Here is a 22,265-nt window from a genome sequence, read left to right as displayed (position 1 = left end):
GGGTGCTCTCTTGTGCCAATGTGCCTGGGGTCAGCTGGGTGCCATTCACCACCAGCTGCTGTGCTGGGATGCCCCATCCCTGGCAGTGTTCAAGGCCAGGTTGGACACAGGGGCTTGGAGCAGCTGCTGCAGTGGAAGGTGTCCCTGCCCGTGGCAGGGGTTGGAACCAGATGAACTTTGTGGTCCCCTCCAACCCAAACCAGTCTGTGATTCTATGATTCGGTATACAGTAATGCCAGTGAGGCCCAGGAAAGGCAGAGGTGCTGCCTGGTGAAGGATGTGGGATGCAGTAGGCAGTGGGGGGATGGGGTCCCTCCAGAATGGGGCTGGGGCAGCCCCTCCAGGCAGGGAGCTGGTAGTGGACAGGGCTGCTGCCCATGGCAGGATGGCACTAACTCACTGCACTGCACCAGCATGGTGCCAGAGCGCTGTCCACTACTTGACTGCTGGGGTGGGACCTGGGCTTCCAACACCCTGGCCATGTTCAGCGCTCTGCCAGTCCCATCAGGTGCCCAGGCTGGGACTGGTGCTTAGTCGGATGGTCTGGAGCCAAGCATGGGCATGCCCGGGGCACAGACCCACACATGGCCATGGGCATGGGTGTGCACACATGCACAGGGAGACGGGCACAAATGCATGGGGGGCTGCAGCAGGGCCAAGCCGGGGCAAGGGCAGCAGCCCTGTCAAAGGCCATTTGACTGCTGGGCTTGCACAGCAGCAACTGAAGTTGGGTGCAGGGTTGCAGGGGGATTATGGGCACATGAACTGCCCCAGCCAGGAGATCCCCATCCGGCAGGACGGTGGAACCAGTGCTGCACACTGCACACAGGCACGAGCAGGGAGCTGGAGGGCTTGCCAGGAGCCAGTGCCAGGAGCCCGCAGCGCTCGAGGGCTGTAGCCTGAGCCCCTGGCAGGGCACCCTGAGCCACAGCCCCTTCTGCTGCGGGCACAGCCGCCAGGCAGGGCTCAGCTCCAGCCCCGGGGCCAGGCAGAGCTAATGGCGCGGGGCCCGCACCGCTGACCATGCAGTGACCCCACAGCGAGCAGGGAGCTGCCAGACCCACGCACCATCCATCTGCCCTGAATTAGTTTGGTTTGCAAAATAATCTGTCAGGGCTGACTGAGACCAGAGCAGAACTGAGGAATTATCATCTCCCACGGGTGCAGCTCAGCTCCTGGCACGCTCCCCCTGCATTCCTCTGCCATTGCTGGAGCCTTCAGGGGATATTTCCAAGACCTTCACTGCTGCCAGTTCCTCGGGAGCTGGGGACACAGTGGTGAGCACCCCTGTGCCTGGTGTTCTTGCACATCAGTGCCGGCAGCAATGAGTTGAGCTGGCCTGGAGCACTGCTGCATGGTTCCCTGTCCCAAGGACAAGGTCTGGGCAGGGAGCTGACCCAGCACCGCAATCTCTGCTCTGCACTGGCACCAGCTCAGCACCTAGCCTGGCAGCAAGTGAGGTCCTGCCCAGGGGTTTGTGATGACAGGGCTTTAACACAGGAGGCAGCAGGACCAACAGAGCCAAGCACTTAAAAAACCATTTAATTTAATAGGTATAAAAGTCAATATTAAAGTACCAGCTCTACAGAGGCATAAGAGGTTGGACACCGGTATGGTCACACTGTGGACATCTTCACAGACACCTGAGCTGGACGCTTACATCAAGCAGCACTGCCAGGCAGCACAGGGCTCAGCATGGACAGCACCAGCCCTGACTGGTTCAAAACGTGCCCCAGGGAGCGCGGCAAGCAGGGCGGGTGAACAGGGCATGGCACAGCAGTTTGCATGGGCAGGGAGTGGGATGGGAGCACCCACTGCATGACCAGGGCCCTGTCTGGGAGCTCTGCTCTGGCTGCCCCGGCGGTGGCCAACATAGGCACCAGACAGGGCTGATGAGAGGGGAGGCTGCAGCATGGAGCTCAGGGTGCAGGAAGTGCCTGCTCTGCTCTCCTGAGGGGAGGGTGCACAATGGGCACGGCTGCACTCGGTGCTCCCTGGTGCAGGTCCTCCTGCAGCAGGGGCTGAGCTGAGGAATGCTGTCAATAGGCTGCAAGATGTCAGGGAAGCTGAGAGGAAACAGGACTGCTTGCTCCAGGCCCAAACTGCAGGGGCCTCGAGCATCCATTGTAGCTCATGCAGGAAAGAAGGAGGTGACTAAAACAGGAAGCTGGGAAATAAAAAACCCATAAAAAACCCAACAAAAAAAAGGAGGAAGAGGACAATTTAAAGCATGGGGCTTCCTCCTAAATCTGATGTACCCATCCAGAACTGCCTTGCAGTTCTGCAGGGGGCTAATGAGGAAACACCCTCGCACCATGAACAACTGGCTGATGCACTGGTACAGAAGATCTGTACTGGTGCTGCTAGGAAAAAGTGTCGGGTCATAGTGGTAGGGACTCTGAAAGTCACAGAGGCACCCATCTGTTGGCCTGACCCAGTCACAAGGGAGGTGTGCTGCCTACCAGGGGCTCAGATCAGGGATGTTGCAGAGAGGCTGCCTGCTCTAGTAAGCCCCACTAACCATTACCCACTACTAGTGGTCCATGTGCATGCTAGTGATGCAGATAGCAGTAGCTCAGAGAACATAAAGAAGGACTACAAAGCCCTGGGAGAGGTGGTTAGAGGCACTGGAGCTCAGGTTGTCTTTTCATCAATTCTCCAGGATAAAGGGGAGTACCTTAAAAAAGGCTACGTGATTTTGGCAGGTTAATAAATGGTTTGAACAGAGGTGCCATAGTCAGGGGTTTGGGTATTTAGAACATGGGACTGGATTTGGAAGGCCAGGTCTACTGGAGGCTGCTGTTCAAGGTCAGGTTGGACAGAGCCTTGGGTGGCATGGTTTTGTGTGAAGTGTCCCTGCCCATGGCAGGTGGTTGGAACTGGATGATCTTAAGGTCCTTTCCAACCCTAACTATTCTGTGATTCTATGGGATGGCACAAGAGGTGAATTCACCAGCTGAGCTCACGCTGTTGGGGAGCACTGGGCAGTACCAGAATGAGCAGCCCAGACCTTGTTGCACAGCTTGACACTTGGAAAGCACAGAGAGGAGGCGTTGACCATAGCCACATAGACAGACAGCACAAACAGAGCTGCACCATTGTCACTGCCCTCAGCAGGGCTGAGGGGAGGCAGAGAGGAGCCCTGGGCCACCAGGAGCTCGTCTCTGGTACCTGTACTCTGAGAGGGGAATGCGCAGTGCACAACCTGGCTCCGTGGTCCTGGCTCTTGGGACTTGCTCCCATGGGAGAGGGGATGGATGTACCGTATCTCAAAGTGGAAATACTGGCCGAGGTCCTCGGAGTGTCGGTGCCTGGTCCCTCAGACTGCAGCAGCACTGGGGCCAGAGTTCAGTCCAGGCTGGTGCAGAGGCTTTTCTCCTGCAGCGCAGGATTCCTCCGCAGTTTTCCCTTCCACGCTGTTTCGGATCCCATAGCCAAAGTAAATCATAAAACCTGCAGGAGTTTCCACAATGAAATGTATAACAGCCCCCCAGTGGAGACCCGGCAGGCACCACACTCCCCTCTGCAGGACACCTACCCACAGCCATCCAGACAGCAAACCGTACCCAAGTACCAGCGCTCAGCTGTACCATCAGTAGGATGTTCACAAAGATGCTGAAAATCGGCAGGAGGGGGAGGAAAGGTACCTGCAAGGGACAAGACACGGTACTTGACACTGCTGCAAGCCCTGGCAGACCCTGCAATGGCCTGAACCCTGCCAGGGCCCATGGCGGTGCTGAGCTGCTGGGGACTGCACTCACTTTGAAGTTCAACCGCGCATTGCTCTGTGGCTGCCTCCAAATGATGATGGTGGGAATGAGCAGAGCGGCGATGAGCAGTGCCAGGGCCACGATGCAGCCCGTGCTGCCGTCCTTCAGCGCTGACACCTTGAGGGTCAGCACCACGCAGATGACCGTGATCAGCGTGGCTGCAAGAGAGGGAGCAGTCAGGGGCTGCACAGCATGTGGGAACCTGAGCCTCACCAGTGCCTGGGCTGAGGCACCCACTGCTCCTGGTCTGGTCCAGCATTTGGTGCCTCCTGCACCCACCCCAAAGCCCCAGGAAAGGGCTTTGCCGGAGGAACGCCAGCCCGAGCGAGGGAAGCCTGCACGTGGCAGAGCTCAGACCCAGCTCTGATGTGTTGCCAGGACTGGCTGCACAATTAAGCACTGTTGGATGGATCAAACCTCACTGGCTGAGCCCAAGCGCTCTCAGGGACCTGAGGCCACCTTAATGGGTGTCAGCGTGGGCCAGGCAAGTCACAGGGATGACTTGCACATGCCTGGCTCAGCAGCCACGTCTTCCATCAGCCCGCGTGCACCCTGATTCCCAGCAATGCCCTGTGCTTGGCACCCTGCTCAGGGCACAGCGGGTCCAGTGCCTGCTGGCACTGCGCACAGGAGCTGGCAGTCAGTGCTGCCCGGCCCCTCTCCTCCTCCTGACATGCTCACTGTCCCCTCCTGGCTCTGCGGAGTCCCAGCCCTGGCAGACGGGCACACTCACCTATGAGCGACACACAGCCATAGACAATGCGCCCTGAGAGCACAGTGGGGGTGTCCGTGGAAGGGTTGAAGAGCATCGCCAGGGACAGCGTCTCCTTCTGCTGGGCACTGGTGGTGGTGATGGTCGGGTTCATGACCACCCTCTCCTCCTCATTCCCATTCTGCTCCAGCATTTCCATAGCCTTCGGGGAGTTCAGCTGCCCAGACTGGTACCTGAGCAGATGGGACAAGCTGCAGCAGAGCCTGGGGGGACGGTGGGCAGCACCCTCATACCCCTCCTGTTCCTGCTCTGGCAGCAGCCCTGTGACTCCATGGATGTGCCCAGAGAGACACTGTGCAGGCTCTCAGAATCATAGAATAAACTAAGGTGGAAAAGCCCTTTCAGCTCCTCCAGTCCAAGCGTTCCCAGCCCTGCCAAGGCCACCCCTAACCCATGGCACTGAGGCCTCATCTCCACGGTGTGTGAACACTTGCAGGGACGTTGACTGCAGCCCTGTCCTGGGCAGCCTGTTCCAATGCCTGAGCACCCTCTGGGGCAGGAATTGTTCCTCAGCTCCATCTAAACCTGCCCTGGTGCAACTTGAGGCCGTTTCCTCTTGTCCCATCCCTTGTTCCTTGGGAGCAGAGACCAACCCCACTTCACTACAATCACCTCTTGTGAGCAGCCTCCACCCTGGGGCCTTGATACTTCCCCTGGCTGCATCCCCCAGGAGAAAGCTGTGGCCACAAGTCCAGGCTCAAGGCAAGGCACACAGACCCAGTGCACCAGCACAGAAGAGGAGGCACCCACCGGAGGATGAGCACACACACTGCCACCAGGGAGTAGGCCAGCAGCGTGCCAATCGACATGAGGTCCACCAGGTCCTTCAGGTCGAACAGGAAGGCCATCACCGCTGCAGTGAGGACATGTGGCATGAGCATAACTCCAGAGCACCACGGTGCCGACTGTGAGGGAGCAGCTGGGAGTCGTACCTGCAAGGAGTCCCGAGGTGATGGTGGCTGACAGAGGGGTCTTTGTGCGGCTATTGATGCTGGACAGGAACTTGAAGAGCAGCCCGTCCTCCGCCATGGCATAGATCACACGAGGCATAGGGAACATGGAGCCCAACAAGCTGCCGAGGGAAGAGATGGCTCAGGGGCTGCCAGGCGAGCTGTCCACAGGGCCGGGACCAGCTCTGTGACAGGAGCAGGACAGCAGAACCCCCAGCCCAGGCGGGGCACGTGCTGCTGGTCCCCGTGCCATGCCGGGGATGGAGCCAGTCCTACCTGGTGGAGAGGGCACAGAGCGAGCCAACAGCAACAGCGTACCGGGCGGGCTCCCAGCCCACTGCCTTGAAAGCCTCAGGCAAGGGGCTCTTCTTGTTCAGGAGGAAATAAGGCACCATGAGGGTCAGAGCTGCAGAGACCCCGAAATAAGCCACGAAGCAGATGAGGAGGGACACGATGATGCCAATGGGGATGGAGCGCTGGGGGTTCTTGGCTTCCTCCCCTGTGTGAATACACGAGGCAGCATCAGACCCTGCTCCACAGCACAGCTCCAGGGGATGAGCCGCAGCTGGGCCGTCTGCAGCAGTGTGGGGCTGGCCAGCAGCAGGCAGGGGCTGCTGCAGAGGGGGGGGTATGAACCCAGACCCCTGTGATGTGGGCACAGCGAGCAGCCCCGAGGCACCGTGCTCCTGCCAGGGCTCCGTGACCCGCGCAGGAGAGGCAGGGGTGGCCGCTGGGCAGCCCGGAGCGGGAGGCACGGCCAGAGGCTCAAGCAGAACAGCCTGTACCAGCCACCCACGAAGCAGATTCCTGGGAGGATGGGGGATGGTGGAGCACTCGGGACAGTGTGGGCCCTGCGGAGCTCACTCAGACCCAAAAGATGCTGCATGGGGCTGGGAAATAAGCCGGAGACGGCAGCAATTCCCAGCGCTGGTGCGGCCTCGGCTCGGCAGCAGGAAGGCTCCCGCTGTTCTGGAGCTGCCTGCACAGGCAGGGTGCAGCCCTGCTCCCACCCCTGGCAGGGGGGAGCCCCTTTTCCTGTGAGCCCTTGTGTGCTGACCCAGCTGGTGCTGGGGAAACCTCCCAGGAGCAGCGGGACAGGCTGTTTCCCACGCCACAGAGCATCCTCCCTGCAGGCCCCAGTCAGCTGCGCTTGCCCGCAGCAGTACCTGTGGTGGCAATGCAATCAAAGCCCACGAAGGCGTAGAAGCAAGTGGCAGCACCAGTCAGGATCCCTTCCAGCCCAAAGGGGACAAACCCACCGGAGCCAAAGTCTGCTTTCCTGGAAAGGGGGGAGGAGAGCAGCTGCCATGTGGTACACAGACTGCAGGGCCGGTGCCAGCCCTGTGCCAGACTCTGGCATGGCACTGTTGCTCTCCTTACTTGACCAGTGGCTGCTGGTACGAGAGGTTGATGTAGTCCTGCTCTGAGAGCTGCCAGTTCTTGATGTCTCCCTTCACGAAGCCAGCAATGATGACAAAGCCCAGCACCACCAGGTTCATCGCCGTGAAGATTTTGTTCACAATGGCAGACTCGTTGACACCGAAGGCGAGCAGTGCTGCAGGGATGGAAGGGGTGAGCAGGGAGCTGCCGGGTCCCTGTGCCACCACCTGCAGTGCCCTAGAGCTGCCCCTGTGCACTCACCAGTGAGCATCCCGATCAGGATCAGGGCAAAGAAGTCTGGGCGCTCAGCCAGCACCCCTGGCAGGTGCAGTGTGGTCTTGTTCATGAAGAAGTTGGAGATGTGGTTGTCAATGATGTTGTCGAAAGCTGCGCTCCAGGCTCGAGCCACACTGGCTGTACCTGATCAATGGCAAACCCATGCATCAGTCTGAGCCCAGGACAGAGCAGCACCAGCCACCCCAGCACCCACCTCCCCACTGATCCCACCCCACACCCCACACCCACAGCACCACATGCTGGCCCCACAAGCCCCCCAACTGCCAGTGTGGTGCTGGAAGGAGCCCAAGCACACATGCCAGCACCCAGCCAAGTCCCACACCTATCACATAGGAGAGAATGAGGTTCCAGCCAGTTGTGAAAGCCCAGATCTCGCCAACGGTGACGTAGCTGTAGAGGTAGGCAGAGCCAGTCTTGGGGACACGGGCCCCAAACTCTGCATAGCAGAGTCCGGCCAGTACCGATGAGAGAGCAGCCACCAAAAAGCAGAGGACGATGGAGGGACCAGCCATATCCTTGGCCACCTCCCCTGCCAGCACATACACGCCAGCCCCCAGTGTGCTGCCAACTCCCAGGGCTATGAGGTCCAGCGTGGAGAGGCAGCGAGCGAAACGCGTGTCCTCGGAGCTCAGATCCACCACGCGCCGACGGATCAGCTTCTTCCCAATACTGGTCATTTTTCCCTCAAAGTCCTCTCGTGGATGGTGCTCAGCTGTTCGACACCCCTGCAGAAGGGACCATGGGAGTGTGAAGCTCAGTATCCTGCAGGACCCACGCTGTGCCCACTGCAGTGTCACCTGCTCCCAGCTGACCCGTCAGCACTGAGCCCTGCCACGCTGGTGGGGCAGAGACTGGTGCCGTGTGTACCCCACGTGAGCAGCGAGCCAGGGCTGAACCCGGTGAGCCCATGGCAGGGACCAAGCTCATTGCACAAGCACTGCGTGGGCCCCACCACATGGCCCCTGGGCACATCCCAGGGCTCGCCCACTGTCTCCCAGCAACTCCCCGCTAATTTGGCTGCCTGGAGATCCGTCGGCCCAGACTTGCTGCTGGCACATCCCTCCGGCCCGGAGCGTGGGCACACACAGCAGCAGTGGCAGAGAGGAGCAGCATTCCTCCAGAGGAGGGTTTGGCTGACTCACTGGGATGTGGTCATTCCTCCTTCGCTCCCAGCATCTGTGCTACGCCCTCGGCAGGGCTGTGTGGCCACACACAGAGCGCAGGCACCGGAGCACATCCCTTGTGTGCTCTGCAGGCTGCAGGTCTCCTCTGCAGCATCCCTTTGCTCACAGCAGCCATCTGTGCCCAAAAGCTGCTGGGAGACGAGCACCCTGCAGAGCAGGCACCTGGCACAGGGTGAAATGAGCTGCAGCCTCCCAGTGCCCACAGCCATGGCTGGTATCCTGTGCCCAGTACCACCCAACCACCAGCACCTTCTCCCTGCCCCCTGCTCCCTCCCCTGGGAGACAAAACACACTCCAGCTAGTGCTGGACTTGGCTGCCCTGACACCAAGCTGTGTGTAGCAGTATCAGTATACAAGGGGATAAGTTTGTGACCCTTTTCCTCTGAGGGAGATTACGGAGTTTGCAGTGGCAGCAGCTTGGCTTCCCTATAACCAGCAAACCAAAGAAGGCTCTGGGGAGACCTTAGAGATTCTGGTGCCTAAAGGGGCTACAACAGACCTGGAGAGGGGCTTGGGACAAGGGCCTGTAGGGACAGGCCAAGGGGAATGGCTTTAACCTGCCAGAACAGGGGAGACTGAGATGAGCTCTTAGGCAGAAGCTCTTCCCTGTGAGGGTGCTGAGGCTCTGGCACAGGGTGCCCAGAGAAGCTGTGGCTGCCCCATCCCTGGCAGTGTTCAAGGCCAGGTTGGACACAGGGGCTTGGAGCAAGCTGCTCCAGTGGAAGGTGTCCCTGCCTGTAGTAGGGGTTTGGAACTGAGTGAGCTTTAAGGTTCCTTCTCTAACCCAAACCAGCCTGGGATTCTACGAAACCTTCTCTGCTGGCACACACCACAATCCCTATTCTGTTCCAGCCCAAGGAGCCGTCCCAGCCCATGTGCAGCCCTGGGACAGGTTTAAGAGAGCACCAAGTGCCCGGAGGGCTCTGCTACCCTCCCCAGCGGTGCTGGATGGATCCAACCGTTTCTGACACCCGAAAGGAACCATCTCTGCGCGCTGCTGGCGAGGGCCGGCAGTGGGATCGTGCTCAGCCCTTCCGCAAAAACGGCGCCAACGGCCCCGAGCAGCAACCGCGCTGGCCCTGCTGCCCGCTGGAGCGAGCACGTTCAACACCCAGAGCCCCGGCACCCGTCAGAGGAGCCAGCCCAGGGCCAGCGGCTGCGGGGGTGGAGGAAGCAAGTGGCTCCGGGGTAGCTGGCCGAGCCGCGCAGAAGCCACGTTGTCACCAAAGACGAGAGAGCATCGGGCGGGCAGAGCGGCAACGTGTCGTGCTACAAGCAGCGCATCCCGGTACCCACCGCATACCGGCACCGACCGCACCCCGGAGCATCCCGGTACCCACTGCACCCCGGAGTATCCCGGTACCCACCGCACCCCGGTACCTACCGCATCCCTGTCTCCACCGCTCCCCGGTACTCACCGCACCCCGCCGCAAGCCGGGGGCCGTCAGTCCCCCTCGGGACCCACCCTCCCAGCACCCGCGGGGGCATCTCCAGCCCCGAGGAGCTCCCAGCCACGCTTCATCCCGCCGGGAGCCCAGCGCTGCCCCGGAGACGGGGACCGGTACAGCACGTGCGGGCGGCGGCTGATGCAAGCGCAGCACCGGTTGCGCCAGGCCGCGCCCGGCCCGCCGGAGGCGCCCGCCGCGACTCACCGGTGGCGCGGCTCGCCTTGTACCGGTGCGGTCCCGCTCCGCTCGCCCCGGGACTGCCGAGGGGGTTGGAGCGTGGACCGGGCTCCGCCCGCCGGGTTCCGGATCGCAGCACCCCAGCCGAGCATGAGGAACAGGCACCGGCGCTCGGCCATGCCCCCGAGCCCCCGGCTCGCCGCAGACCCGCCCGCCGCCCCGGGGAAAGGGCTGGGCGAGCGGAACAAGCCCCGTCCCCTCCCAGCCCCACCGGTGCCCCGTGCTCGACCGCCCTTCAGTCACTGATGTTTGTTCTTTTAACAAAACGAGGCACAAACGGCACCGGAGCGGGGGGTCAGCACTGCTCAACAGAATCACAGAATGACAAACTGGTTTGTGTTGGAGGAGACATTAAAGCTCCTCCCTAGGCAGGGACACCTTCCCCTGGACCAGCTTGCTCCAAGCCCCTGTGTCCAGCCTGGCCTTGAACACTGCCAGGGTTGGGGCAGCCACAGCTTAGAGAAGTGGCTAAGCCACAGCACCCTCCCAGGGAAGAGCTTCTGCCTAAGAGCTCATGTCAATCTCCCCTTAAAGAGCCTTCTGTTCTCCAGGCTGGACAGCCCGGCTCTCAGCCTGTCACGAGCATCAGCCGTGCTGCCTGGAAAAAGCCATGGAGGAGGCGGCTGTGCCTGGAGGGCAGAGCCAGCCCCGCTGCCGTGAGGGGGACCCTGCCCCGGCCTCCGCATCCCCAGCAGCGGGGCAGTCCTGGCCATCGCCCAGGCCCGCTGCAGCCTCCTCAGCTCCGGGAGCAACAGGCAGTGCGCGGAGCAGCCGGGAGCTGGCAGCATCGTCCGCAGCCGCTAGAGACCTGCTCCTGCTGCAGCCCAGCGGCCGCGGGTCGTGAGCAGCCCCCGCAGCCAGCCCCCGCCCGGCACCACGCACAGGGCTCTAGGGCCACGGCCGGGTCCGCGGGGGCCAGCACCGGAGGCAAAGGGCTGTGACAGCAGAGCGGGCAGCGAGCACACACAAGGGCTGGGGAGGCAAAAAGCCTCCGCTCGGCAAAATGACCTCAACGCAATGGAAAGGGGCCTATAAGAGAGATGGGGAGAGACTTTTCAGCAGGGGCTGTTGCAGCAGGGTGAGGGGTGATGGGTTTAAAAGAGGGAGATTGAGGCTTGACAAAGGGAAGAAACTTTGTAGAGTGAGGTGGTAAAATCTTGGCACAGGTTGCCCAGAGAGGTGGCAGATGCCCCATCCCTGGAGACATTGCAGGCCAGGCTGGATGGTCACTTAAAAAGTGACCACCATTCCTGTTCCCCAATACCTTCAAAAGCCAATAGCCAGGGCCCATACTGCAGGGGTCCAACCAGCTCCTTCAGCAGTCCAGCATCTGCTCTCTCCATGCCCAGGATTTCCTCCTACCACCAGTTATTTGAAACTCAACCACTTTGGGGTCACTGTGACCAAGCCAATCACCGATCGCCACTTGGGTCATGAGTGCCTTTCTGTTTACAAACAAATCTAGGGAGGCACCTTTCCTAGCTGTCTCCCTTAGTACCTGCACCAAGTTCTCTTTAACATGCACAAAAAAGGAAGGTATGGCACACTAGAGTGCACCAGAGCTGCTTGCCGTGGCAACCAAGCACTGAGCAGGCAAGCACTGAGCAGGTTTCGGAGAACAGATGGAACATCCCAGTGCAGCTGCCCCTGGAATGGGCACAGGCTGCATTCCAGGGCAGCCAGGAACACCAGCCAGAGGTAACAGGGAGCAGGAGCATACTGGTCTTCTCGGCCCACCCTCAGGATGCTGCCAGCTCCAGCCAAGCCAGAGTCTCCAGGGTCTCACCAAGACGTGAGGCAGTGCAATGAGCAGATTGCATCAGCCTGCCAGAGAGAAGGCAGCAGGGCAGGGCCTTCAGCACTGGCAGGCAGGAACAGGAAGGGACTGAGTTCCCAGAGCTGCTTCCCCCCCACCTGCACCCACCAGCTAAGAAATGATAAATAGCAGCTAAGTGGCTGCAGAAGCCCAGTGTGCCATCAGCCACCACTGGCTCTTCCCACATCCAGCATGAAGGTAGTTTTAAGGCAGAAACCTGGATGCCACCACCACATGCAAGCATCCCACATGGAAGCGTTGGGTTTGTTCAGAAAGGCTTTCCCAGAGCCATGCCGTGCCTCCATCTACCAGCACCCACCTCCTCCATGCAAATGTGGCTGAGCGGAACCAGCCACCAGAACCACCGGACACAGAGCTGCCCTGTCTGCCCAGGAGAACAGTGGGCAGCACAAAGTACTAGTCCCAGTGCCAGGAGACAGCAAAGCCTCGCTCACTGCAAAAAGACACCTTTATTTTAAATACAAGGAGTGTAAAATGAATTAGTTCAAAAGCTTCACATACACTGTCCAACAACTCAGGTGGGCAAACAAGTAGCTCTCGTGGCTCTGTTCCCATGTGCTGCTGTGAGGCTCTCCCCAAGTCACTTTCCTCCACTTCTGCATCTTTCACAGATTCCTGAGGAGCAAAGGCACCATCAAAGCTCTGCTGCTCCCAGCACTGAGCACCCACCACATGGAGAAGGCCACGAGTTGTGTGCCCTGTCCACCAAGCAGCCTTCAGTTACCCTGGCAAGGGATCACTGGAGCATCCCTGCAGTCTGCTTGGGGCAAGGACTACCTCCAGTGGGAGAACGTACCTGCTGCCCTGAGCTGAGCCTGCAAGGAGCAGATCGTCTGGCGATAGGCTTCACACTGGGCAGTCTTGTCAGCTGCAGGCAGGAGGCAAGTAGGTGTGTGCCCAGCCCATCCTGAACACCCCACACCCAGACCCACCAGCAGCAGAAGGCATCCTGCTCTATTCCAGGAAAGCCAGCCCCAAGAATTCTGGAGCCTATGATCTGGAGAGGGGCTTTGGACAAGGGCCTGTAGGGACAGGACAAGGGGAATGGCTTTAAGCTGCCAGAACAGGGGAGACTGAGATGAGCTCTTAGGCAGAAGCTCTTCCCTGTGAAGGTGCTGAGGCGCTGGCACAGGGTGCCCAGAGAAGCTGTGGCTGCCCCATCCCTGGCAGTGTTCAAGGCCAGGTTGGACACAGGGGCTTGGAGCAAGCTGCTCCAGTGGAAGGTGTCCCTGCCTGTGGCAGGGGCTGGGGCTGGAGTAGCTTTAAGGTCCCTTTCAACACAAATCACTCTGGGATTCTGTGATTCTGTTCCCACAGAGCTGCAGGCCCCAGCCTCCAGATGCAAGTGCAGGCGGTATCATCTAGACTGAGGGTGCCCCACCGCCCCCAAACCAGCCAGCCCCACGTACCAAGCTCGCCCTTCACTCGCTCCAGCTCCCTCTTCACATGCTTCAGCTCCTCAGACAGCCGATCACCTGCAGACTGGCAAGTGCAGATTCTAAGTGTGATGCAGGGGTGGTCACTCCCCAAAATGTGCTGCAGCACAGCTCTAGCACAGCCCATCCTGTGGAGGAGCACCTCTGCAGGCAGCACACACACCCCAGCAGCTCTCTGGGCTTAGGGAGCCCTGCTCAGCCCCCTCAGCGTGACAGAGCAGAGCTCCATCTGACATTCACCCCTGCTGCAGGAGCCTGGGCCTGCTCCAGCGCAGCACAACCAGCACCCCAGCCTCGCACCCACCACTGCCAGGGGTGCTCAGTGCAGCAGCAGTGTCTGGCAAAGGGATAATTGGTCACTTGTCAGGGAGCACCTGCCGGTGCCTGTGGGTCACAAGAACCAACCTGGCAGGAGAGCAAAGAGCCCCAAAACTGCTGGCAAAAGCACAGACTCATGCTGCAGGTAGGAGCCTTGAAGCCTTACTTTGCTGCAAGGCTCTGCTCACCCCATTCAAGGGATGGATCAGGAGGTCTAAAAGTGACACCGCAAGGCACAGGGAGTGTGCATCTTTCAAAAACCTCTGAGAAAAAGAACTCGACAGAAGCCTGCAGTGCCCTGAGCAGCAGAGAGGGGGCAAAGCCTGCAGCAAATGCACAAGGTCTTGTGCAAACCCTAGGGAAAGGCTAAACCAGCTCAGGTGCCAACCCAGAAACTGGCAGCCACAGGCACCATCACCTCCCACCTCCTGCAGAGCTGACCCAAACCACTGGCTGAGCGATGCTCTGTGGTGCCAGGTTACAGCTGGCTCTTACCTGCTCAGCAGTGACTGCATCCTCACACGCTGGGGTTGGGCCAGGGGGCATCTCACTACAAAGAGAGGACTCCCCATAAACCCACGTCTGGTCAGCCTTACCTATGGAGAGAAGCGTCATCACTAGAAACTGCCATTCCTGGCCCCTCTTCAACCACGCTGCTGCTCCAAACCAGGGGCAGAACCTGCACAAGGGAGCCAGAGGTCTTCAAGCCCCTCCAGCACAAGAGCTGCTGCTGGCCTGGCCCGTACAGGTGCTGCTGGGAGAAAGTTCTGCACAGCCCAACTCCCAGCAGCTCCTGTCCACGTTTCCCCAGGCTCACCCCAACACAAGGTGAAAATCCACCAGAGCCCAGTGCAGAAATGCAGACTCTCCTCACTGTGCCATGACCACAGGATGCTTGGTTTTCAACAGGCCTTTGGCAGGCAGGAGCCAGGTAAGCCCCAGAAGAACTCCTTTCTACACAGGATGAGCTCCAGCTCCCTACTCCTGCATGGGACCACACCATGGAACACTGCTCACCTGCTCCTGAGACAGTCCCAACCAGACATTCTTTGCTCTCATCACTTTTCCTCAGCTCCTGGGTCCTATTGCACAACTGCTCCGGTGTGGTCGATCCTGAAGTGCCTGGGGTGCAGGAAGGGAAAGCAAAGCGCATCAGCCTCTGCTCAGAGAGTGCCCTGGCAGCAACATGTGCTGCCCAGGGCTGCTCCCTGCCTCCCGGATGAGCCAGACCACCAGATCTGCCGAGGCTCTTTGCTGGATGCCTCTCCAGGGAAAGGGGTTGTGCCTCCTCTGAGCCCAAGCACCCGCTGTCCCCTCCGGTCCCTTCCTCAGGATCAGCCTTGCCCTGAATGCTCTTCCCAGGGCAGCAGCTCCCCTTCCCGTGACATGGGAGCCTCCAGGCTCCTGCCCAGGCTCACTCTTACCGCGGAAGCGCTTGGGGGAAGCCACCTTTCCCAGAGGCCGCAGCCGGGAGCGAGAAGCCACGGTGGGAACTGCTGTGGAGAGCCTGAGGGAGTACTGCCGCTGCGCTCCAGCACGGGCAGCACCTGCAGCGGACAAACAAGACACAAACGTTAGGCTCCAAAGCAGCTACAAACGCCCTGTGCCTGGGGCAGCCCGTCTGGACCTGCAGACACCAGCACCCCTGGGGAGGGCTCCAAGCCACCGGGCTGCTGGCGGCCCGGGCCCGGCCAGGGTAACACAGCCCAGGGCGTGCTCCTGGGCTCGCAGGGACGCCCCGGCTCTGCCCCAGTCCCTCCCGCGCCTCGCAGGTGCAGTTACCTTCGGTCCCTTTGCCCTGGGGGGCGGGTTTGGGAACGCCCGGAGGCTGCGGCGGCCACGGAGTCTTGCTGGGCTGCTGAAGCCTGGACCTGGCCTCAAGCACCGGCTTCAGTTTGGTACCTGGGGACAGAGGGAGGTTCGCGGCCGGCGGAACCAGCCGCCGTGCTGGGGGTCCTTCCCCACCGACCCCGCTCACCTGCGGGCTGCGGGAGCTTGGATCCCGGGGCACCGAGCCCCTTCCCGGCCTTGCGGAGCTCCAGGACCAGAGAGACCCGTGCCTGGGACAGGGACTGCCTGCCCCCGCGGCGCGGGGTGCGGGGCGCAGGGCCCTGCCGGCCGCAAAGCTGCTGTGCAGTCCCGCGCTGGGCTGTTGTACGAGGCAGGGCCTGCGGGCGGGCGGGGCGAGAGCCAACAGCGCGCTGCGGGAGACACCGGGGAGAGCCCCGAGCCGGGGTCGCAGCCTCAGCCGCCTGAGGGCCAGGAGAGCGCGGGCGGGCGGCGGCACTGTCCGGGGCCGCATCGTTCCCGGGCGGCGAGTGCAGCAGCGGCGTGGAGGTGACGAACCCGTCGGACTGGAGCCAGAGCCCACTGCGGTCGCTCAGCACCAGCGAGGGCTCTGCGGCCTGGCGCAGGCGCGCCACTATATCACGGCACTCCTGCTCGAAGAAGCTGCGGAACACCGAGGACGGCGGCGACCGCTCCCCGCTCTCCTCCCGCTGCATCCCTCACCGGCCCCGCCCCCCCCTCCACACCCTTGCAGCCGTGGCGCCCCCTGCTGCCCCGGAGGACCATCCACACACCTGCAGGCGTGGCAACCCCTGCTGCCCGGAAGAACCACCCGCACCCCTCCTGCCGTGGCGCCCCCTGCTGCCCTGGAGGACCACCCGCACTCCTCCCGCTCTAACGCCTTCGCGCAGCGCCCCCCCCCGGCCCCGGTAGGTGCCCGTTAGACGAGGCAGAGACGTGGCTTCACAGTGGTTTAATGCTAACGGAACGTTACACTGGACGGGATGGAGACAGCTGGGCGGGCAGGACACGGAGGGCACGAGGAGGGGGCCGGAACTGAGCCGTGATTCAGGCACGGGCGGCCGCCTCCACTGGCACCCACTGCCCTTCCCGGGCCCCCGGGGCAGCTCCCTCCTGGTATCAGCTACTTCTGCTCCTTCCTGAGAGCCACTCCCCACCCAGCAGCGCCAGTGCCTCACCGGAAAACCCAGAAGTGCAGGCCTCGGGGGTTGTATGGCAGGGATGGAGAGCAGTTACTGCAGGCGTGTGCTCAGAGAAGGGCTCAACTGTGACACCACAAAGTGACCAAGCGCTTATAGACCAGCCAGCCTTGACCTGAGCAGCCCCCAGGCTGAGGCCCAACCCCGCCCCTCACGGCTAGAGGAACCTTCAAAAGACGATTTTGCTCCAGCAAGTCCCAGCCTCGTGGCTCCCCTCAAGCTCTGAACACTTGCCTGACCAGTCCCGTATCCTCACTTCCACGCAACAACTGCCTAGCTCCCTGCAGAACAGGGGAGAACACACACAAAGCCTCTCTCCTCCTGCTGCACAATCAAATGCTAATGCAGGACTCACTGGCCATGTTCTGCCAGTCCCTTTCCGGAGGTGAAAGGGACCTCAGCCCAGGTTCCACCGCTGGGCTCCTCCCGTGGCAGCCATCACACAACAGCCCCATCAGCCCCTCAGCCAGACCTGTCTGCTCCCCTCTGCTGCTGGGGCACGGGGTACAGTCACCCCATGCAATAGAGCACCCCAGCACACACTGCCGCAGCCCAGGCTACCCCAGCTTCCGCACATCAAAATGCCCACAGAGAGCACACATCATAGAAACCCCTTGAGCTGCCAGCAGCACGTTAGGAAGGAGGGAGATTAACACAGATACAGCACACAGGTCCATAACGCAGGAGGCTGAGAGCAGGATTAGAGGAGGTCCTTGCCCAGGAAAGTCTCAGCGCTTCCAGACAGTGCAGAATGGGGTTTTCATGCAGGGTGAATGGGGTGGATGAGAGACCAACACACCCAGGCACCTACTTGCTGTTCTGGATAATTACTAAAACTAACACCTGATGTGATCCCTGACCAACATGACAACTGCTATTTTTCAGTCTCCTGCAGAGATGCTTGGGGACTGCACAGACACGGGGGAGTGAATGCCATCTCATACCTTCCTGTACAGGGAGAGAGGCAGCTCCTACACCATAATGCCATAAGCAAGTTCCTGCTCCACACCTATTCACATCTGCCCCTCGGCACAGGACAACACACTCGCATAAGTCTTCATACTTTAGGCCAAGACCACAGCCTAGTAGAACAAGCTGCTGCCAGTTACAAAAGAGGAAAATACTGAACAAACTGGGAGGTTCAAGAGAGGAAAAGCTGGTTCAGAGAAGACAGATTTAGTGTAAAAATAAATGTCATTTTTGCAGGAAGGAGGGTGGAATGGAGGAAGACGCTGCCAGGTGCTCCTACTGGCGCACTTTCCCTGGGACGTAGTTCCTATCAATAGTCTCCTCTTGCAGGAACATATGTAAGCAGCGCTCGTTCTGTGCCAGGGGGTGTCCAGCAATTCTGGAAGAGAATAAGATGTGGGGGTCAGCACAGCCACCAGCAGGACCCCGACCCTGCCCTCCTCACAGCTGGAGGCACTCAGGTTCAGGCCATGGTCACTGGTCAGCAGGGCCAGAGAGAAGTGCTTGAGCACAGCATGCTCCCCCCCACACCACATCCTGAATCCAGGCCACCCTGTCAGTGGGTCTCTGCAGCACAGCTGTCCTCTAGTAACCATGTCACTCTCAGAAGAGAGCACTGAGCAGAACCCACAGCCTCAGCATTGTGCTTTCATTACCTGGCTGCAGAAACGGTACCTGTGGGCAGGCTCCCTCCCAGCCAACCCATGGCCCTCGTGGCTGGAAAGGCAGCACACAGCAACACAGGACGTGGAGCTTACTTGTTAATAAACTGTTCTAGTCCCTGTCTCCGCTCCTCAATGAAGGACTCCTCAAAGATGCCTTCGTCTCCCCGGAAGGGAAGCTGTCGTTTCAAAGCTTTTCCAGGCAGTGGTGGCACTACAATCTGAGAGCACAGATCCATCCTGTCAGCACAACGGCCATCCACCAGCGGTTTGCCCATGACACTCGCCTCCAGCCCCATTATGTGGCTAGAGATTAAACCCCAAGAGCTGCCCCCCACCACAACCTCTCTTGCAGGCACGTCAAGATAATTGCTACAGCTGTACCCATATGTTCCCATAGGCAGGTCTCAGCCAGGCCTCACCTTACTGTCTCGTTCCAGCTCATTCTTCAGCCATTCGAAGTCACTGTACCGTCTCCTCACGCACGACTCTTTCAATTTGAAGATCGGGAGGTTTGTCTGTAACAAAGAGAAGCAGTTAATGTGCAGGTTGCTTTGGAAGCCAGACAGGATTTCAACATGTAACTGAAACCTGAAGCCGTGTTTAGAAAACCAAGCCCCCTGAGAAAGAGGCATCATGAGCACACCCAGCTGCTTTATTTAGGACATAAGCACTGAAATGCTTCAGAATCAGGCAAGTCCTTGCAAGGCTGCTCAGAACCACCCCCTCCCCTCAAGTGACTATTTCAGGAGCACACCCCCTCCAGGGGCCCGCTGGAACCAGGGCTCACAGAGAAAGCTGATTTCTTTCTTTACCCCTGAGTTCTCTCCTTTTTGGAGTGATCTATGAGAGAGCTTCACACCAGCCTGCAGAGCAGAAGAATCTCAGAACCAACACTGGCACTAACAGGGAAGAGCTAAGAAGGAAATCTTGTCCCAGCAACTGCTCAAGGTCAGATCTCACACTACAGTCTTCCCTAGGAACAGATCGCTTGCCCTAAGAAGGTAGCAACCTTTTCATCTGTGGCTCGTGTCACTAGAGGTACATGCAGCAATTCCCACCTTTCTCCCCCATCACTGTCTGAGACTGATGGCTACTTCACCTTTACCCCATCACTGCAGCCAAGAACATCCAAGGAACAGAGGCAGCCAGACCTTCTGATAAGCAGCGCCCAGATGAACACAGGTACTACTGCAACGTGTTTAGCTATGTTCTTAGGAGGTCTGTGAAATAAAGTCAATTGCTTTCCACTTTCAAAGTGTCTCTGCAAGAGCTAGTTTTGTGGGACTAAGAGGTTCTCCTTGCCCCCTGCCAGGCACTCTTTGGCTGGCTGATGGAAACCAAGTGTCGTAACAGGAAAAGGCAAACATCCAATTCTGAAAGGCACAGGGGGGCTTGGCCATTAAATCACACTGTGAGCAGGAGTCAGCACCAGTGCTGTAACACACACTAAAGGGAGTTTGTTTCAGGGGAAGCTCAATTTTACTTCTTTGCGCTATCAGATGCAGAGCTGTGAAGAGGTCGCCAGTTCAGCCTGGTTAAGGCCCAGGAAAGAGAACCCTGCAAGAAGTGCTCGGCCTCTCTGCACACAGTTGGATCACGGGCTCTCTGTAAAATGATCAAGCTGACTTGGTGACATGGACAGTGGGATCAAGCACCCTCAGCAAGTTTGCTGACAACACCGAGCTGTGTGGTGTGGTAACACAAGGGAGGGAATGGATGGGATCCAGAGGGACCTGGACAGGCTGTAGAGGTGGGACCATGTGAACCTCATGGAGTTCAACAAGGCCAAGGGCAAGGTCCTGCCCCTGGGTCGGCGCAATCCCCAGCACAAACAAAAGCTGGGGGGACAGGATGGAGCAGCCTAAGCAGAAAGACTTGGGGTGGAGGGTGAGAAGAAGCTCCCTATGACCTCACTTCAGCAAGTACTTGAGCCCAGAAAACCCCATGTGCTGGGCTGCACCCCCAGAGTGTGAGCAGCAGCTCAGGGAGGGGATCCTGCCCTTCTGCTGCACCCTGGTGACACCCCCACTGCAGTCCTGATCCAGCTCTGGGGCAGCAGCACAAGAGAGACGTGGAGCTGTTGGAGTGAGTCCAGAGGAGGCCACGGAGATGCTGCGAGGGCTGGAGCAGCTCTGCTCTGGAGCCAGGCTGAGAGAGCTGGGCTGGGGCAGCCTGGAGAAGAGAAGGCTCCTGAAGGGGAGACCTGAGAGCAGCTCCAGTGCCTAAAGGGGCTGCAGGAAACCTAGAGAGGGGCTTGGGACAAGGGCCTGTAGGGACAGGCCAAGGGGAATGGCTTTAACCTGCCAGAACAGGGGAGACTGAGATGAGCTCTTAGGCAGAAGCTCTTCCCTGGGAGGGTGCTGAGGCGCTGGCACAGGGTGCCCAGAGAAGCTGTGGCTGCCCCATCCCTGGCAGTGTTCAAGGCCAGGTTGGACACAGGGGCTTGGAGTAAGCTGCTGCAGTGGAAGGTGTCCCTGCCTGTGGCAGGGGTTGGAGCTGGAGGAGCTTTAAGGACCCTTCCAACCCAAACCGGTCTGGGATTTTATGACCCAGGAGGGGTAGCTGGAGTACACTGTGATCAGGTCCCGAGATACTGCTTAGACAAGCACTCTTGTCTTCTCCCCTGCTCGAGATACCCAGCTGCACGCAGTCACGCCTTGCTCAGCAACCACCCAGCAGTGCCCAAGTGCCAGGCCATGGACTCTCAAGGGGACAGCGGCAGAAGCCTGCTGAGGCAGCACCCTCCCTGTCCCTGTACACACCAGCGCTCGCTGTGCGCCGAAGGGCCCCTGCAAACCCACCAGCCCCCGTGCTGACCTTGAGCCCCCGCCCGCCGAGAGCCGCGGGCAAGCTGCCAGCCCAGCCCGGCACCGCCGGGCCCGCGACACAGCTCCCCAACCCCTGACCTAACACCCTGAGGCCCCGAACACCGCCCGGGGCCGCCCTGGCCGGGTCCCGGCGCACCCACCGACCTCCCCGGCCCGGACCAGCGCAACGAGTGCGGCAGCCCTTCCCCGGGCCGTACTCGCCACTGCTGGCAGCGCAGCCCCGCCCGGGCCCCAACGACCCGCCCCGGGCCCGCAGGCCCCGCGAGGGCCGCACCCGCATCCGCAGCTCGTAGCTCGTGTATCTGGCGCGGCCCATGCCCACGGTCTGTGGGTTGAAGATGTCGATCTCGAGGAAGTTGCTGGGCGGCCCGTACGCGTCCGTAAGGTCCTGCGGCTTGGCGTTAAGACGCCGGGTGTCCGCCACCGCCGCCTCCGACATGGTGGTGGTGCCGCCGCCGCCGCACCCGGCCCGCCCGCTGCCGCAGCCCGCCCTGCCTGCGCACGGCGCGGCGCCGCCCGCCCGCTGTCTGCATAACTCAGCAGGTATCCAGGGTTCGGGGCCCCTCAGCTGCCGCCGCGCCCCGGCCGCCAGCGCCACCGCCTGCATAAGCGGAGTAGGTATTCAGGGCGCGGGGCGGGACACGGCACCGCCCCGGAACCTGCACGGCTGGCGCGCTGTCGGCCCTGCACGGTGGGCTCTAGCCCACTCCCCGCGGGACGATGCTGAGGCCTGGACCGAGCCTGGCGCCTGGGCTGGCGACTGAGGCGCGGGGCAGGAGTACGGGCTTAGGAAGTGCGCATACAGGGCTCCGGGCGGGGCCAGCCCCTGGCGCTGTACGGGGTGCAGAGGGCCGGGGCCCCGGAACGTGGCTGCGGACTGGGGGGGGCTCAGGCCCTTCACGGCTCTCTCTGAGGCGTGGCCAGGAGCCGGGCTCCCTGCCGGGGCGGAGCCTCCGGACCCGCATCCCCGAACGCGGCGGGCAGAGAACAGAGGCCCTCCGGGCTCGCACCGCCTGCCACGCGCACCCTCCATGGCCCGGCCCTGCCCCCCCGGCGCGGTGCACCCTGGGTTTTGTAGTCCTCCGGCCGTGGAGCGCCGCATACGGGCTCCTCGCCGGCACTACGGCTTCCGGCGTGCCCCTCGCGCGCAGGCGCAATGCGCGGCG

The 22,265-nt window shown here is 60.6% G+C and overlaps 3 protein-coding genes across 5 annotated transcripts; all 3 read right to left on the bottom strand.

Moving 5' to 3' along the window:
- Positions 1-1,521: 1,521 nt before the first annotated feature.
- On the bottom strand, positions 1,522-10,158 carry SLC7A3 (solute carrier family 7 member 3). Of its 2 annotated transcripts, none has more exons than XM_034063627.1 (12): positions 10,006-10,158; positions 7,492-7,894; positions 7,134-7,292; positions 6,873-7,047; positions 6,659-6,771; positions 5,769-5,991; positions 5,475-5,614; positions 5,293-5,395; positions 4,504-4,715; positions 3,762-3,928; positions 3,539-3,647; positions 1,522-3,453 (listed from the first exon to the last, which is right to left on the bottom strand). In XM_034063627.1, exons 2-12 carry the CDS (start codon positions 7,844-7,846, stop codon positions 3,320-3,322), a joined length of 1,890 nt encoding a protein of 629 aa, XP_033919518.1. In that variant the 5' UTR covers positions 7,847-7,894; positions 10,006-10,158; the 3' UTR covers positions 1,522-3,319. The 2 variants fall into 2 exon arrangements, with proteins under 2 accessions (XP_033919518.1, XP_033919519.1); XM_034063628.1 differs by lacking the exon at positions 10,006-10,158 and adding an exon at positions 9,772-9,997.
- Positions 10,159-12,305: 2,147 nt separating this feature from the next.
- Positions 12,306-16,134, bottom strand: LOC115946367 (translation initiation factor IF-2-like). Of its 2 annotated transcripts, none has more exons than XM_034063629.1 (8): positions 15,608-16,134; positions 15,412-15,531; positions 15,054-15,176; positions 14,647-14,751; positions 14,125-14,225; positions 13,285-13,357; positions 12,672-12,743; positions 12,306-12,490 (listed from the first exon to the last, which is right to left on the bottom strand). In XM_034063629.1, exons 1-8 carry the CDS (start codon positions 16,131-16,133, stop codon positions 12,456-12,458), a joined length of 1,155 nt encoding a protein of 384 aa, XP_033919520.1. In that variant the 5' UTR covers position 16,134; the 3' UTR covers positions 12,306-12,455. The 2 variants fall into 2 exon arrangements, with proteins under 2 accessions (XP_033919520.1, XP_033919521.1); XM_034063630.1 differs by having other exon boundaries at positions 13,294-13,357.
- Positions 16,135-16,375: 241 nt separating this feature from the next.
- SNX12 (sorting nexin 12) lies at positions 16,376-21,594 on the bottom strand. Its single transcript, XM_034064187.1, has 4 exons — positions 21,374-21,594; positions 18,691-18,786; positions 18,365-18,489; positions 16,376-17,985 (listed from the first exon to the last, which is right to left on the bottom strand). The coding sequence occupies exons 1-4, from the start codon at positions 21,536-21,538 to the stop codon at positions 17,883-17,885; spliced, it is 489 nt and encodes a 162-aa protein (XP_033920078.1). The 5' UTR covers positions 21,539-21,594; the 3' UTR covers positions 16,376-17,882.
- Between the last annotated feature and the right edge of the window lie 671 nt (positions 21,595-22,265).

The sequence above is a fragment of the Melopsittacus undulatus genome, chromosome 6, assembly GCF_012275295.1.
Source record: "Melopsittacus undulatus isolate bMelUnd1 chromosome 6, bMelUnd1.mat.Z, whole genome shotgun sequence".
Lineage (NCBI taxonomy): Eukaryota > Metazoa > Chordata > Aves > Psittaciformes > Psittaculidae > Melopsittacus > Melopsittacus undulatus.
Note: the sequence above shows the minus strand (reverse complement) of the source record. Positions and strands in the feature narration are given on the sequence as shown.

Excerpts from the sequence above, each read along its gene's own strand:
- SLC7A3 (XM_034063627.1), bottom strand. The coding sequence starts at position 7,846 with ATGACCAGTATTGGGAAGAAGCTGATCCGTCGGCGCGTGGTGGATCTG. Across the intron at positions 5,992-6,658 it reads TGATTGCATTGCCACCACAG|GGGAGGAAGCCAAGAACCCC; the intron begins GTACTGCTGCGG and ends GTATTCACACAG. Across the intron at positions 3,454-3,538 it reads TGCTGTCTGGATGGCTGTGG|GTTTTATGATTTACTTTGGC; the intron begins GTAGGTGTCCTG and ends AAACTCCTGCAG.
- LOC115946367 (XM_034063629.1), bottom strand. The coding sequence starts at position 16,133 with ATGCAGCGGGAGGAGAGCGGGGAGCGGTCGCCGCCGTCCTCGGTGTTC. Across the intron at positions 14,226-14,646 it reads TGGGACTGTCTCAGGAGCAG|GTAAGGCTGACCAGACGTGG; the intron begins GTGAGCAGTGTT and ends TTCTCTCCATAG. Across the intron at positions 13,358-14,124 it reads ATGCAGTCACTGCTGAGCAG|TCTGCAGGTGATCGGCTGTC; the intron begins GTAAGAGCCAGC and ends TGCACTTGCCAG.
- SNX12 (XM_034064187.1), bottom strand. The coding sequence starts at position 21,538 with ATGTCGGAGGCGGCGGTGGCGGACACCCGGCGTCTTAACGCCAAGCCG. Across the intron at positions 18,787-21,373 it reads GCTACGAGCTGCGGATGCGG|ACAAACCTCCCGATCTTCAA; the intron begins GTGCGGCCCTCG and ends TCTTTGTTACAG. Across the intron at positions 17,986-18,364 it reads CTAGAACAGTTTATTAACAA|AATTGCTGGACACCCCCTGG; the intron begins GTAAGCTCCACG and ends ATTCTCTTCCAG.